General features: G+C 46.4%; 1 protein-coding gene across 1 annotated transcript in view; it reads right to left on the bottom strand.

Annotated features, from left to right (window-relative positions):
- Positions 1–16,940, bottom strand: part of LYST (lysosomal trafficking regulator) — a 377,263-nt gene that overhangs the window by 219,791 nt on the left and 140,532 nt on the right. Inside the window, 2 exon segments of the mRNA XM_075594997.1 lie at positions 4,060–4,213; positions 9,373–9,534. Of these exon segments, the coding sequence (XP_075451112.1) occupies positions 4,060–4,213; positions 9,373–9,534 (316 nt within the window).

The following is a 16,940-nucleotide window of genomic DNA, read 5'->3' as shown; positions in this document are numbered from 1 at the left end:
TCATTGGGTGAACCGCCGGTGGGGCGTGGCCACGCCTCCGTCGCAGGGTTTGAACTCAATTTCATTGAGTTGAAAAAAAACCCTGCAGCACGGCACGGCTGCACCTTCAGCGGGAAGGTGCGTACTGGGCCCTCCCCCATTGAGGGGCGCTGCTTACACGCACAGCGCACGCCGAGCCGTGCGCTGTGGCAGTGACTGGGACCGCAGCCTTACTGATTTAATGATGCAATAATCTAAATTATGTTAGGATACGTGATTCGCGACGCGCTCGGAGAACTCGTCACTTACCCCAACCCGTGATCGGGCCCCACGCTCCTTCCATGGCGCCTCTTCTTCTCTTGGGACCAGCCGCCATGCTAAGCGCGGAGGTTAATACTACTGTTTCCGGTCCCACCTCCAGACTCCGCCCACACGGCAACGTCAGCAGTGCGCAGCACAGTCAGCGTGCACGAGCAGCGTCATCTCTCCGCCTCTGGGATCCTCCCCACACCTGTCTCCTGCACCGTATCCTCCCATCTCACACACTCTCTCTGACGCGCTTCCTCAAACCTGTTCCTTTATATGCTCAGCCGGCCCACTGGCAAATCGGCTGAGCATAAACCTTCCTATGTGCGAAGTGTTCTCTGCTACCCTTGCCTCCACAGTTTTATCTTGTCCTCCAGTTCCTAGTTCCTCTGTTTCTGACCTCGTCTATTCTTCTGGACTCCGCTCTTCTAAAATCCTGACCCCGGCTACCAACGACGATCTGCACCTCTCCAACCTCGACCTCGGCAAGTATCTCTGACCCTCCATACCTCTCCAACCCCAACATCGGCAAGTATCTCTGACCCTCCATACCTCTCCAACCCCGACCACCTCGACCTATCAACACTCCAGACGTGCCCATGTGGCTGTGGGTTGGTGTTATATATCAATCCCCACCTCGGCCTCTCGGTTACGCCTTGTTTGTGGTGAGCACTCCGTTACAAATCATCACCTCTGAGTATTAACCTGCATCTTTAAAGCTCAAGAACGTTGAAAAGTACTAAAAGGCCTAAAACACCCTTCCAGGAGCCCTCAGTAATAAGCACCACTTCCAGCTCTCAGATGACTCAACTAGCCTCCTAACAGGACTATTGATGCATATACCAGCGTTGTTATTCTGCTTCCAGCACTCCGCTTATGTTCGAACTCCTGAATTCCATCCGATCCAGAGACTCCACAGGCTAACACCCCCCTTCGATGGATATATTGACTGGACACTACTACAGTACCTGCAGGGCAGATGAAATGACTGGGGGTAGAAATAACCAGCTCATTCCTAAGGGAAGCCTTTCTACCAATGGAATATTTAATGGCTCATCGGTTTCTAAAGATGCTTATGGTCCACAGTTATAAGCCAGGGAATACAATATATACAGGATAACAACCAACCCAAATAGGGTCCATGCATATAGTTCAAAAAGTGGAAATCCTGCATTGTATCTCCTCCCTCGTTTCATACTGCCATGTGAACAAAGGAGAGATGCACCTCCCCTGGGTGCACATGGTTTGCACAGCGCTCAAAGAATACAACCCTTTTTACTGACATAAGGGCCTGCAACTCATTGAGAATCAGTCAACCCATTTACTTTTATGATTTAGATTTACAGGGGTGGGCAAACTTTTTATGCCGAGCCCCCCTTTTCATCCATGAAATTTCTCAGCCCTCCCCCCGCCTGATGTAATCAAAATCACATGAAAAAAAAACCTTTATTAAACGGTATACAATGTAATTACAAATATGTCTAAATACTTACATATTTCAACAGCTCGCGCTTGCAAAATTAGGCTGCGTCCACGCTGCCGCTGAGAGCGGTGACATCACCAACTCTCCAATCATGAGCACAGGGTGTCCTGCATAATTTTGCAAGCACGAGTGGGGGGGGCGTGGATCAGGGCTATTTTTGTATGTGGCTGTGTGTGTGCGCATTGACTGCTGCTGAGCGCGCTTCAAAGTCAATTTTGATTATCTCCCCAAGCGCCAAGCTTGGGAGAGCGTACGTGCACAAAGGCAATCCTTTTTTGGGGGGGGGGGCATTCATCAACCTCTTTGCTACCTCCCTTCCCTCTCTTTTTTCATTTTCCCATTTGCCTTTTTATACTCCCTGCTCTTTGGCTTGCTGTCCCCAGTGTCATCCACACTCCTACCTACAGTATTATGTATTTTTTTTTTTTTCCATTTTCAATGTTGTTTTTTCACTTTTTTTTTCTTTATTTCTGTACATTCATAGTATGATTGATATAGGTGCAGCCTACCCTTTCACTTGCAGAGGATCACAGCGAAGCAGGTTGCCAGCGGAGGAGAGCAGGACCACAGTGCTATTGCAGGGCAGACATCGGAAGGAGGGGCGTTTGACATCACAGCGCTGGGGCGTGCTCCTCCCCATGCCCCCCGTTCATGCGCACACACACAATCACGTGGCCGCCACCTGCACTATCCGGTTCGCTCGCCCGCGCACATCATCTTCGGCTGCCCGCGCACAGGTTTTTCGCCCTCTTGCGCAAAGCATCTGCCGTCCCGCGCACACCAGGTTTTGCCGCACGCCACATGCGCCCCCCTAGATAATCTTGCACCCCCCCAGTTTGAGCACTGCTGCATTCAATCACAACACCAACACACATCACAACAGACAGCACACATAATCATAACACACACTCATATCACAACCAACACAACACACAAAATCACAACACAACACACACCACACACGCAAATCACAACACCCACACTCAATCACAACCAACACAGACACAACACACACACCATCACAACACCCACAGACAACAAACACCACACCTACTCAATCACAACACACACAACACAACATACAATCATAACAGTCACACACTTTCACCTGGGGGGGGGGGGGGAGAGTACAAGCATGCTCTGGTCCCCCTTGTGCAGCTGCAAACAGACAGGAGGAGGAGGGGTTGTCTGTGTGCAGAGAGAAGCCCCGCCCCAGCAGCAATCCACAGCACAGAGAAGCAGCAGCACGGAGCTTGAGCTTCTTGGCCGCCCATGCACAGCATCTGCCCACCCCCAGGTTTCGCCGCACACCATCTGAGCCCCCCCTAAATAATCTTGCGCCCTGATGATTTAGAAAACAGTATTGCAACTAAGGTCTAGATACAAAATCCTTCCGCTAATTCAAGTAAGTGCTCCTGAGTAAAGACAGTGTGGTAACATTTTTGTCTAAACATATTTCACTGTTGTTGCATGAAAATGCTAAAATATTGAAAATCAAAAGCTAGAAATTTGAAAATAAAATATGCCTCTAAGAAGTAATTAGTCAGTATATTTTTGTATGTGTTGGAAAAAGCAATTACAACAAACGCAACAGAGATGAGCAGTGTAAAAATGATTGTTGGCATAAAGGAATGTACTTTTTACTGAACCCTTTCCTGCTTAACGGTCTTTCCCCTTTCTGAACAGGACGTAACGTGATCTTTTATGATTTTAACACACTAAATTGTCTGCACACAGCTCTCTATTAGAGAGGTTACGAGAGATTTTTTGCAGGTGCAGCAGTGTTAGGACCTACAGAGCTGTCATACCGTGAACACAAACGAATTTTTTTGGCAATGTGCACCCCTTAAACTTAACAAAAACACTTACAAGCAAGTTATAACATGGCTTTTTTCGTATTAAGAAATTGTCGGCTAGCATGTACAGTAACGTGAAAATAACATTTAATAATTATTTGTCATGCAGCATATTAGGTAGCAGACTCATACAGTAATACAAATAAACTTTCATTGTTACATATACCTTTATAGAAACCTTTTTAGTATAAATGTATGCTACCTTATTATACAATAATGCATGAAACAATTATTTTGACATTTATATTTTTAAAGGTTGAAAATGCACAATGAAAATATTTAACATCGTCTCTAGGGCACTCCTAGGGATTGGCCACATTTAACTGTAGCAAAAAAAAAAAAGCATATAAATCATGGGAATGTTTATTATAGCACATAAAATGCACTAGATTTGTTTCTACTGCCAAGAAACACACAGTAGTGTCGTTAATTTACCTTCATCTTCTGAAGCATCTTCTGGGTTACTTTCACTATCTGCTTCGTAGCCTTCCTCTTCTGCAAAAAGCTTGAAGCTGCAGCTTTGCGCCTCATCAGGTTCTTCAGAGAGTTCTCCAGTCTGTAAAATTGCCTCCACATCAGCTTTACGTACCTGGTATATAGGAAATGCCACAAAAGGAGACAACAAGGTTACGCGACCAGGAATCTTTTGTTTACTTACTCGGGAACTTGTTAGACACAAAGACCTAAAATTACTTTGTCAATTACATTTTTATTTTAGCTGGCAAAAAAAACACCAAGTAAATATGCAGCTACTGTATTTTAAGAAAATTTTAATCCTCATAGGGAGCCAGCTTCAGCCAACAACTACAGATCCGAACAAACATACTACCCTGTATAGTATACTGTATTTATTTCAAACCTTCCCTATTGTCATTCAGAGTATTAAGTAATCTACTGTAACGGATCGGGGGACTCGCGCTTCCCAGAGTGTCCCCGTCACCTCAGGCCCCACGGCGGCTAACTGCCCCTCTTCCCTACGTCCCCACTCTTTCCCCTCCTCTTCTCTCAACCGTTCCTCCGCGGCGCGGTCTGCACGCCCAGACACACGTTCGGGTCATGCGCGCGGCTCCCGCACTGTGCGCGCGCGTTCCCGGTTGCTCATTGCTCTCCGCGGTACCCGCGTCCCTCGGCGTGCCTACATCACCCCAGCCCTTGCCTTACCTGGCTCCTCCGCTTCTCCTTCCCTTCTGCCTCCAGTCCCGAGCATCTCCCCGGCGGTGCGCCCCTCACGCCCAGTTACACGCGTGGTGCGCGCGCATAATAAGCTTACAGAGGGCGCGCGCACCCGCTCCAGTTATCAGCCGTCCCTAAGCACTGGCTCCGCCCCCCGTCGCTTACAGGCCATCATCCTGGATTACTTCCCTGTTTCCTCCCCTGCTCTCACAGACCTATCCCTGAAAACTCTCACTCAAACCTCTGCTCCACCCCTCAGCCCTATTGGTCCCTCCTTCCTTTATAACCCCAGTCTGCCCTCTCCTTCCTTGCTCTGCATAGCTTTCCTGTAGCTCCTGAGTGTGCAGTGTCTATGCCTAGCTCCCTTGTCTGTTTCAGCTCTGGTTCCTGTCCCTGCCCCTGTTTGGATTCCTTTGGTTTGAACTTGGACTCTGCTTTGGATTTGACTTCGCTGCGTTCTACTGCCCTTGGACCCTGGCTTACGGACATCACTACACTGCTATCTCCAACCCTTGAACCCTGACTTACGGTCATCACTACGCTGCTCTCTCCAACCCTTGAACTCTGGCTCTACATTACCCTCCGACCTCTGGCACCCCGGACTCAGCAAGTATACGTTAACCCTTTTCTCACCAGGCCCGGCAACGCCAATTACCACACTCCGGGCACGCCCTCACTGCTGTGGGTGCGTGTTATACCCTTACCCACCTCAGCACTGGGGACTGGCCAGGTCTGCGGGTATACAGGCGTTACATCTACAGAGTGAAATACCTCATTTGTTTTTGGGAAAGTGATAAGCAGCACCATTTTTTCTTCCAGTTAGCAAAGTAGGGATCGGGTTATGCCTTTTGGGTGGAAATTATCAGGCTACTGACCAGTCCTGTTAGCCCCTGAACAAATAAGACAATTCAAAACGTGGGAACATAGATTTCTTCAATTGTAAACAATCAGGGCTGAGTTGCTTTGTGAAAAGAATACTTATTTGCACCCTTTAGAGCGCTCAAACTTTAAAAGGCAAAATCTAATGAAAATCTCCATCCTCTGCCCCAAAGGCCCCAGAGGTAGTCCAGTATAACCAATTAGAAAACTTACCTGGAACCCTCAGCATTTCCCTATGTAGTGAATAATCTAATGACAGTCGAACTCAAAAATAGGATTTATAAAAATGTTTTTTTTTTTTTTTTTTTTTTTTTTTTTTTAAAGAATCAGAATCCACAGATCAACCCTATATAACAAGTCACTTGTTTTACTTGCATGGAAGTCACACACAACGCCTCCCCAAGCATGGGAAGGAAAGGAGCGACCGCCTAGGTTTAGAGGGGAAAAAAATAGCATTTAAACTAAAACTAAAAATAGGCTCCCTTACAAGAAATACTTTTCCAAATAGGGAAGCGCAATTCGGTTATAACATAAAACAAACAGATAGGAAAAAAATATAGTGCAGTCATCTTCAAAAACTACAAAATATAACAAGGCTCTAATATTATGCACTCGGGAACTTCAAGTGACGTTTCATGTTTCAGCATAAATGATGGAATGGTAGTGACACGGAGGACACCCGTCAACTGGAAGCTAGATCCTGGAAGGTACGTCAGCCACCAAAGGACCGTCGGGCACGGTCCATGCGGCAGATACATTAAGTTCCATACGTTTGTAATAGCTCTGTCCTGCATTCTTTTCAAAAGCAATACGCTTGGCTACATGTTTGCTATGTATTTTATGTTTTAAACAGGCAATCCAAGTGAAAAAAAATAAATCAATTACATTTTTTGTTTGTTAGTTTTAATATATGCAGCCTTTGATTACCTTTATTTAAAACTAATTACCTAAGTTGACAATCAATTGGTTATCCAGTGATCGATCAACAAAATCCTGCTTCCCAGGATTCACATCATGGCTGCCTTTCAGTTTCAATCAATCCTTCAGTTAGTGTAACTCAGCAGCAACAATGTATTGTTATATTACTCCGGTAACATTATCTATTGATGCAGTTTGCAGCTCAAACTGCTTGTAATATTGGCAACAAATTATCACAAGCAGGAAAGTGATACAAAGATCTTGCACTGCTGGCGAGGTAGCGAAGACCTGCTATAGAATCAAATGATTATCAGTATATTAAAACTCATTATTGGCTCGCAAAGTGGCCGGGGCCCGTAATAAGGCAAGTATGTACTTTTCAACTTAACTTTATATACCGGTATATTAAACAAACAACAACATTGCCTTGATCGGGGGGGGGAAAATAAATAAATAAATAGGGCAAAATAGATATTGTGACAATGACACTACACCATACGTCTCTGTCTATTTCTCCTTCTACAGTATATCAAGCCCATTTTTGGAGTATTGATTGATTTACACCACTGGAGAAGGATCATAAAGTTGACTTACAGTACATCATTCATGGTGAAACATCACTTGAAATTTGCGAGTGCATAATATTACAGCCTCAGTGTTGTAGTTTTAATTTACTGAAAATGACTACACTATACAGATGGAGCAGCCCCCTTTCTTTGCGCACGGTTAATTTGTTTTCAATGGTGCCTGCTACAGCTGGCGCATAGCGTATGTCCCACTACAACTAGGGTTGCCAGACGTCCCATATATACAGGGTATTGTCCCTTTTTTCACCGCCTTGTTCTGTTATCCCCAAAACTTCTGTCGGGACGCTAAAATGTCCCGTATTTTTGGGGGGAGGAGGCGGATTGCTGCAGGAGAAGGCAGCTTTCGCTTGCAGTATAGCTGTGGAGGACAATGGCTGTGCAGAAAAGCCCGCCCAGTAGTCCAAGCTGGAAGTCAATTACACCTTCCTTTGTCTATCGCCAGCACTGGCTCCGCTCCACGCTACAGGTAAGAAAGCTTTAAGCTTGGGATGGGAGGGCTGAGAGATGGGGGGGGGGGGGGGCGATGGATAGAGATGGAGGGGATAAGAGATGGAAGAGGGGCAAAAGAAATGGATGGATGGAAGGAAGTGGGTAAAGAAATGGATGGATGATAGGGAGGAAGAAATGGATGGGTGGAGAGCGGGAGGAAGAAATGGATGGGTGGAGGGCGGGGGAAAGAAATGGATGGATAAGGGGGGAAAGAAATGGATACATGGATGGATGGGGAAGAAATGGATGGATGGATGGATGGATGGGGAAGAAATGGATGGATGGATGGATGGATGGATGGAGGGGGTAAATAATTGAATGGATGGAGGGGAGAAAGAAATTAATGGAAGAAGTGGATGGAGGAGGGAAGAAGTGGATGGAGGGGGGGGGAGAAATGGATGAAGGGGGGAAAGAAATGGATGGATGAGGGGTGGATAAATGAATGGATTGGGGGGGAATTAAATGGATGGATGGATGGAAAGAAATAGATGGATGGATGGGAGGGGAAAAGATGGTTGAAAAGTGAGAAATGGATGGGAGGAGGGGGGATGGAGTTTGTGTGTGGAGAAGAGAGAGTTTATTTTATGCACTAACCATGGGGTGCGCAAACATCTTGAGTTGCACATCCCTGCCCGGTAGCTGCAATGTTCGCGCCCCCCTCTCCAAGGACTCAGCGTCAAATGACACTGTGGGTCATGTGACATCACGTCACCCTGCCGCATCATTTGACACGCGTTGCCATGGAGACACATCACGTCACATGACCCCGCGGTGTAATTTCACACCACGTTGCCGAAGACCTGGCAGAGAGCAGTTAAGGGAGTTAGATGCCCCACGCCTCCCCCGGTATTTAATTTAAATGCCGTCGGGAAGAGCGCAGGGCCTCTGTAACCGCCACGCCCCACCTAGAAATTCTCTGAGTATTACAGCAATTCTATTTGGCAAAATGTTTGCGAGAACACGCAGAAAACGAAGTCTAGGATTACTGACAGAAAGCTGCCTCGTGCATCGCATAGTTGCATCTAGGGCCTACAAGGAATATTTTGTATACAAATTTTTAAGATACAAAAAGGATGAGATTCCTTAATGTAGTATTAAGCAAGTGAAATAGGTGGGGGGGGGGGGGGGTTTGGACACCGTTTTAGAAAGTGATTGGCACTGGACTGTGGTTTATTGCCATGCAGACTCTGCAAAGAACAGCCATCCAGACATGCCCCACCATCTTCACTCTTCAAATTTTACCCCAAAAAATGAATATTGTCAGAAATCTCTCTCAAACTTAATTAAATTTGATTAGTCTTTCCAATAGAATACATGTTAAAAGTTCTTATAAATCACCTTTGACTTATATTTAAAATAAAATCTATAATTTACAGTCCGTGTCCATTGAAGGGATATCAGATCTTGTTTAAGCCAACGACCAAGTATATGATAAAGTACATAAACCACATAAGGAACTCTGACATTTGAGAGCACCGAAATGACCTTTTTTTTGTTTTTTTCTACATTGTGTGTTTGAAAAGACTCCAAAATAAACGTCAATGTTGCAATATTTACATAAACCCTGAAGCGGCTTTACGGTAAATAAGCCAATTCATATTACATGACCAAAGTACATTTTGTCCAAGAAACAATTAACATAATTACAATCAGAGAATTGTTACTTTAAGTCTGTTGATTTCATGAAAAACAAAAAAAATACCTTTTCTTTTTGCTCTTCAAAATGATCAAAATCAGAAGTATAATTTGCTAAAGCAATACGAAGAAGACAATCGAAAATAGGTTGGGCGAGGCTGGTTTTAAGTATCCCTGATTTTGAAAGATGCTCCTGTATTCCAAGCAATGTATGTTGAGCAGACAGGTTCTGAAAATAGAGGTTACATATGTTAAATAACCAGAAATTATGTTGGGTTCAGCAAAAAGAAGTCATACTGATCACTTACTTACATACTGTACACAGTAATTTCTGCTACTAATAATATTCAACATAATAAATCTCCCATCTCATGCTTTATACAGGCATACCCCGGTTTAAGGACACTCACTTTAAGTACACTCACGAGTAAGTACATCTCGCTCAATAGGCAAACGGCAGCTCACGCATGCGCCTGTCAGCACGTCCTGAACAGCAATACCGGCTCCCTACCTGTACCGAAGCTGTGCACAAGCGGGGAGAATATAGAGCCCGGCACAAATGCGTTATTTATATCAGTTATGCATGTATATGACGATTACAGTACAGTACATGCATCGATAAGTGGGGAAAAGGCAGTGCTTCACTTTAAGTACATTTTCGCTTTACATACATGCTCCGGTCCCATTGCGTACGTTAATGCGGGGTATGCCTGTAATCATAAATGTAAAAAGTGCTATTATATACTTAACTGAAATGAAGACAGGAAGACATCTGTCTCTGATGTCCAGTTCAAATTTTCCTTGAATAATTTTTTTCTTAAATATTATCTTGTATGGGTTTGCTCCTATGTGATATTACTGTATGTCCCTTGGCAGTGAGAGCAGCACCATCTGTAGACTCACTGCTCAGTGCAATGAACTCTAACTAGCGACAAAGGAGTTCTGTTAATAGCTGGCATATCCCAGGGCTTGAGGGGAAAAGCTGTCAGCCGCACAGTGTTGCACGACACAACCTTTACAATCTCACTCACAATGTTCCAGCGATCCACCATCCTCTCCTGATCTTTCCCACTAATTGGAGCTAGAGCAAATTGTCCTTTTCATCCCATTATCCTCTAATGGAAAGCAGTCGTATTAATTGAAATTCAAATGTCTTTGTGTACTAAACAGGATGGGATGCAATAAATAATATATACAGTTTAAATGCACGACAGCCCAGAAAACCACGGCATACAGTACAGTAGCATCACCCATTTAAAATAACAAGAGACTTTTTAAAGGATTCGCTGGTAATGTTCACACATTTATTGCAACCCACCACCGATTAAAATAAAATACAAGCACATGCTTTACAGGTTCGTAACAAATTGCACGTGTCCAAAGCTACCGTATGGGGTCTGTCAGAAACCAGGAAGTCCAAATGAAGAAAAAAAAAATTGTGCTCAACAAAAAATAATAACGCCAATTTTAATCTTGCATATAAACAAAAAAAGTGACAAAAACCCAGCACTGAACAGTGTACAGCAAATAAATACAGGCATACCCCGCTTTAAGGACACTCACTTTAAGTACACTCGCGAGTAAGTACATATCGCCCAATAGTCAAATGGCAGCTCACGCATGCGCCTGTCAGCACGTCCTGAACAGCAAAGTTGAACTCCCTACCTGCACAGAAGCTGTGCACAAGCAGGGAGACTACAGAGCCTGTTACAAATGCGTTATTTACATCAGTTATGCACGAATATGATGATTGCAGTACAGTACATGCATGGATAAGTGGAAAAAAGGGAGTGTTTCCCTTTAAGTACATTTTCACTTTACATACATGCTCCGGTCCCATTGCGTACGTTAATGCGGGGTATGCCTGTATACCACTTACCATATGAGCACATGTCTCAGACAGGCCTGCAACCCTGCCTTTCCCCAATATCTCTTAGCATACAATGATTCCACTGCAGCCAGGGATTCTGGGTAATGACATGCAAATTAGCACACAGACCTTTACGGCAGGCATAGGTTTATAGGGGCTTCCTATTAAAATGCATCTTGCATACACAATATATTGAATGAAGACTGCATCAGTTGGAGGTTTGAATACAAAAGGTACAGTATTGAAACAAAAAGCACCACGCTAGTTAATAAAAATACACAGATAAAATATACTGAAATCCAATCTAATAATAATAGACCTAGTACAGGCATAACCCGTTTTACGTACACCCACTTTACGTACACTCACAAGTACGTACATTTATTTGTAGTTGCACCTTACCCCTGTGTACATACGCGTGCTTCGCGAGTACGGACACCAGGGGGCGGCGTGCGCACCTCAACACTCCTGCCACCTCCTTCTTGTCTTTATTATGGTGCCTTCCCTGTTCCCTCTGCAATCTCTGCCTTCCCATCTGTCTCCGTTCCCCCTCCCATCTGTCTCCGTTCCCCCTCCCATCTGTCTCCGTTCCCCCTGCACTCACGCTCCATAAAGCAGCAGCTAAACCAGTGATTCCGCCCGTGACTCTGCTTGCTCCGCTCTCCTCCTTCTCCCTCCACCTCCCTCCTCAGAGCTCTGCGAAGCTTTGCATGTGATGTGAACTACTGAACAGCCGTGAGGGGAAGGAGAAGATCTGCTGCAACCTTTGCGTGTGTGTGTGTGTCACTGAGTGACTGTGTGTGTGTGTGTGTGTGTCACTGAGTGACTGTGTGTGTGTGTGTCACTGAGTGACTGTGTGTGTGTGTGTCACTGAGTGACTGTGTGTGTGTGTGTGTGTGTGTGTGTGTGTGTCACTGAGCGACTGTGTGTGTGTGTGTGTGTGTGTGTGTGTGTGTGTGTGTGACACTGAGTGACTGTGTGTGTGTGTGTGTGTGTGTGTGTGACACTGAGTGACTGTGTGTGTGTGTGTGTGTGTGTGTGTGTGTGTGTGTGTGTGTGTGTGTGTGTGTGTCACTGAGCGACTGTGTGTGTGTGTGTGTGTGTGTGTGTGTGTGTGTGTGTGTGTGTGTGTGTGTGTGTGTGTGTGTGTGTGTGTGACACTGAGTGACTGTGTGTGTGTGTGTGTGTGTGTGAGACACTGAGTGACTGTGTGTGTGTGTGTGTGTGTGTGTGTGTGAGACACTGAGTGACTGTGTGTGTGTGTGTGTGAGACACTGAGTGACTGTGTGTGTGTGTGTGTGTGTGTGTGTGTGTGTGTGTGTGTGTGTGTGTGTGTGTGTGTGTGTGTGTGTGTGTGTGTGTGTGTGTGTGTGTGTGTGTGTGTGTGTGAGACACTGAGTGACTGTGTGTGTGTGTGTGTGTGAGACACTGAGTGACTGTGTGTGTGTGTGTGTGTGTGTGTGTGTGTGTGTGTGTGTGTGTCACTGAGTGACTGTGTGTGTGTGTGTGTGTGTGTGTGTGTGTGTGTGTGTGTGTGTGTGTGTGTGTGTGACACTGAGTGACTGTGTGTGTGTGTGTGTGTGTGTGTGTGTGTGTGTGTGTGTGTGTGTGTGTGTGTCACTGAGCGACTGTGTGTGTGTGTGTGTGTGTGTGTGTGTGTGTGTGTGTGTGTGTGTGTGTGTGTGTGTGACACTGAGTGACTGTGTGTGTGTGTGTGTGTGTGTGTGTGAGACACTGAGTGACTGTGTGTGTGTGTGTGTGAGACACTGAGTGACTGTGTGTGTGTGTGTGTGTGTGTGTGTGAGACACTGAGTGACTGTGTGTGTGTGTGTGTGTGTGACACTGAGTGACTGTGTGTGTGTGTGTGTGTGTGTGTGTGTGTGTGTGTGTGTGTGTGTGTGTGTGTGTGTGTGTGTGTGTGTGTGTGTGTGTGTGTGTGTGTGTGTGTGTGTGTGAGTGTGAGTGTGTGTGTGTGTGTGTGTGTGGTCACGGAGTGTGTGAAAGTGTGTGACTGAGTGACAGTGTGTGACTGAGTGTGACTGAGTGACTGAGTGTGACTGTGTGTGACTGAGTGACTGTGTGACTGTGTGTGACTGTGTGTGACTGAGTGACTGTGTGTGACTGTGTGTGACTGAGTGACTGTGTGTGACTGAGTGACTGTGTGTGACTGAGTGACTGTGTGTGACTGAGTGACTGTGTGTGACTGAGTGACTGTGTGTGACTGAGTGACTGTGTGACTGTGCGTGCCTGAGTGACTGTGTGTGACTGAGTGACTGTGTGTGACTGAGTGACTGTGTGTGACTGTGTGTGACTGAGTGACTGTGTGTGACTGAGTGACTGTGTGTGACTGTGTGTGACTGAGTGACAGTGTGTGACTGTGTGTGACTGAGTGACAGTGTGTGACTGTGTGTGACTGAGTGACAGTGTGTGACTGTGTGTGACTGAGTGACAGTGTGTGACTGTGTGTGACTGAGTGACAGTGTGTGACTGAGTGACTGAGTGACAGTGTGTGACTGAGTGACTGAGTGACAGTGTGTGACTGAGTGACAGTGTGTGACTGAGTGACAGTGTGTGACTGAGTGACTGTGTGTGACTGAGTGACTGTGTGTGACTGAGTGACTGTGTGTGACTGAGTGACTGTGTGACGGTGTGTGCCTGAGTGACTGTGTGTGACTGAGTGACTGTGTGTGCCTGAGTGACTGTGTGTGCCTGAGTGACTGTGTGTGACTGAGTGACTGTGTGTGACTGAGTGACTGTGTGACTGTGTGTGCCTGAGTGACTGTGTGTGACTGAGTGACTGTGTGTGACTGAGTGACTGTGTGTGCCTGAGTGACTGTGTGTGACTGAGTGACTGTGTGTGCCTGAGTGACTGTGTGTGACTGAGTGACTGTGTGACAGTGTGTGACTGAGTGACAGTGTGTGACTGAGTGACTGAGTGACAGTGTGTGACTGAGTGACAGTGTGTGACTGAGTGACTGAGTGACAGTGTGTGACTGAGTGACTGAGTGACAGTGTGTGACTGAGTGACAGTGTGTGACACTGGTAATTGTACAGATCTTGGGGTGAAAAGTTCCTTTTCAAGTAACTTACACAAATCACAGATATTTTTGAAATATCCCTTCTTACACTAAGCACTATTTGCTTAACCTGCCATTGTATACAAACGCCCTATGTTCCAATAGGTGTGTACTGTATGTACTATGCTATACTTACTACCCTGAATTATCCATATTCTATAGCATCCTGCTATAATTTGAAAAAACAAAACTGTACACAATGTAGTGTAAATCAACAGACGGAAACTTTGCTTTCAACACACATTCATAAACAAACAAAAGGACAGTGATACCAGTACAAATGCATAAGGTACTCCATTTACTACACTTGCCCAATCTGAATATGTCCCATTTATTACCAGTGTCTGCTAACGATCCCTTTAACCAAGCCTCAGTATAGGTGCAAATATTGGCATCCAGACTACTATACAATCATTTATTTTGGACAGAAATGTTGTGTGGCATTGTAAATATACAACTAAAACATAATTCTATATGTGCTAAATCAGCTGTTCAGAACTAATAATCTATCTACGGGGATGTTAGGCAGAATATTGCCTATTTGGCCACTTCAGGGTATATACTGTACCTGTAAAATAAGGCCCTAAAACTTGAATGAGAGCTCATTAAAAATTAATGGATTGTGAAAATTGCTGGTCAACCTAAAAAGACAATATCAAATGCAAACATTTGAGATATGGGATCTGTTTTTTGCCTTGTTTGACCAAGGCTCTTCACATTCTCTTGGCAACTATTTTTGCAAAGGGTGTTTCGTGTGCCCTGATCAGCGCTACCACAGTTTTAATGAATAACCCCCAATATTTGAGTACACTATAATTGGATATATGATGTACTGTATTGCAGTTTAGGAAGATGTGAATTTGCACCCAATGTGCGTGAATGCCTTGCTCTTACTGAAGGAAAGCCCGATTATCTGATTATTTTTTTCACTTCACAACCAAACCAGGTTTAGCACGAGTGATGAGACTCTGCATAAGGCTGAGTCCCCACTGGCGCTGAGCTCGCTTGGTGCTTGGGGCGCTTACCTTCTTCTATGTGAATCAGCACATCCCTTCTCCCGCTGTGCTCATGCGCGTGCACACACGCTCTCCCAAGCGTTCTGCTTGGGGAGACAAGGGAGAGATACTTGGTGCTGAGAGGCAGGGTCACATTACCCTGCTTTGACAAATGGGAAGAGAGAGGGGGGTGTGTTCTACTCTGCTGTACCAACACACTGACACTGAATTTAGCAGAGAAGTGGAAAGGGGGGGGGGGGGGAGAAACGGACTGAGAGGGGGGAAAACGGACAGAGGGGGGGCAAAAACGGACAGAGGGGGGGAAAACGGACAGAGGGGGGGGAAAAAGGACAGAGGGGGGGGAAACGGACAGAGGGGGGGGAAACGGACAGAGGGGGGGAAACGGACAGGGGGGGGGAAACGGACAGAGGGGGGGAAACGGACAGAGGGGGGGCAAACGGACAGAGGGGGGGCAAACGGACAGAGGGGGGGCAAACGGACAGAGGGGGGGCAAACGGACAGAGGGGGGCAAACGGACAGAGGGGGGGCAAACGGACAGAGGGGGGCAAACGGACAGAGGGGGGCAAACGGACAGAGGGGGGCAAACAGACAGAGGGGGGCAAACAGACAGAGGGGGGGCAAACAGACAGAGGGGCAAACGGAGCGCTGCTGTGTGGTGGGGGGCAAACGGAGCGCTGCTGTGTGGTGGTGGGGGGGCAAACGGAGCACTGCTGTGTGGTGGTGGGGGAGCAAACAGAGTGGTGTGGTGGGGGAGAAGGGAGAGAGAGGAGGGGAGAGAGAGGGGGGAGAAGAGAGAGAGAGAGGAGGGGGGAGAAGAGAGAGAGAGGAGGGTGGAGAAGAGAGAGAGAGGAGGGGGAGAAGGGAGAGAGAGAGAGAGAGAGAGAGAGAGAGAGAGAGAGAGAGAGAGAGAGAGAGAGAGAGAGAGAGAGGGAGGGAGAGAGGAGGGGGGAGAAGAGGGAGAGAGAGAGGAGGGGGGAGAAGAGAGAGAGAAGGGGGAGAAAGAAGAGAGAGAGGAGGGGGGAGAAGGGAGAGAGGGGGAAGAGAAGGGAGAGGGGGAAGAGAAGGGAGAGGGGGAAGAGAAGGGAGAGGGGGGGAGAAGGGAGAGAGAGAGAGAGAGAGAGAGAGAGAGAGAGAGAGAGAGAGAGAGAGAGAGAGAGAGAGAGAGAGAGAGAGAGAGAGAGAGAGAGAGAGAGAGAGAGAGAGAGGAAGGGTGAGAGAGAGGGGAGAGAAATGGGGGGGAGAGAGAGAAAGCAAGGTGGGGAGAGAGAGCAAATGGGGGGAGAGAGAGAGCAATGGGGGGGAAGAGCGGGATGGGGGGAGAGAGATGAGGGAAGGGGGGGAGAGAGATGGGGGAAGGGGTGGAGAGAGAGATACAGACAGCCCCTATTCATCCAATGACACCTCCCCCCCCCCACTCCTGCTCTAAAAACTTTGCAGATCAATAGACGGAGAACGAATTGACTGGCAGCTATGCTGTTCTTTAGGTAAGTAGAGATTGCCCACATGAAACTATTGAAGTTAAAAAAAAAAAACGGGAGCTTGAACTGCAGCTTTAACAGCAAATTAGAACTACATGGCCTACCTATCCTGCCCATTTTCTTATCTCTTGTAAAAAAACCTCAAGCCCTATTTGAACCTTGGCTTTCTTTTATATTTAGGATAGCCCTATGTC

This window comes from Ascaphus truei, chromosome 4 (genome assembly GCF_040206685.1).
Source record: "Ascaphus truei isolate aAscTru1 chromosome 4, aAscTru1.hap1, whole genome shotgun sequence".
Taxonomy (NCBI): domain Eukaryota; kingdom Metazoa; phylum Chordata; class Amphibia; order Anura; family Ascaphidae; genus Ascaphus; species Ascaphus truei.
The sequence above is the reverse complement of the archived record's forward strand: the minus strand, read 5'-3'. Positions and strand labels throughout refer to the sequence as shown.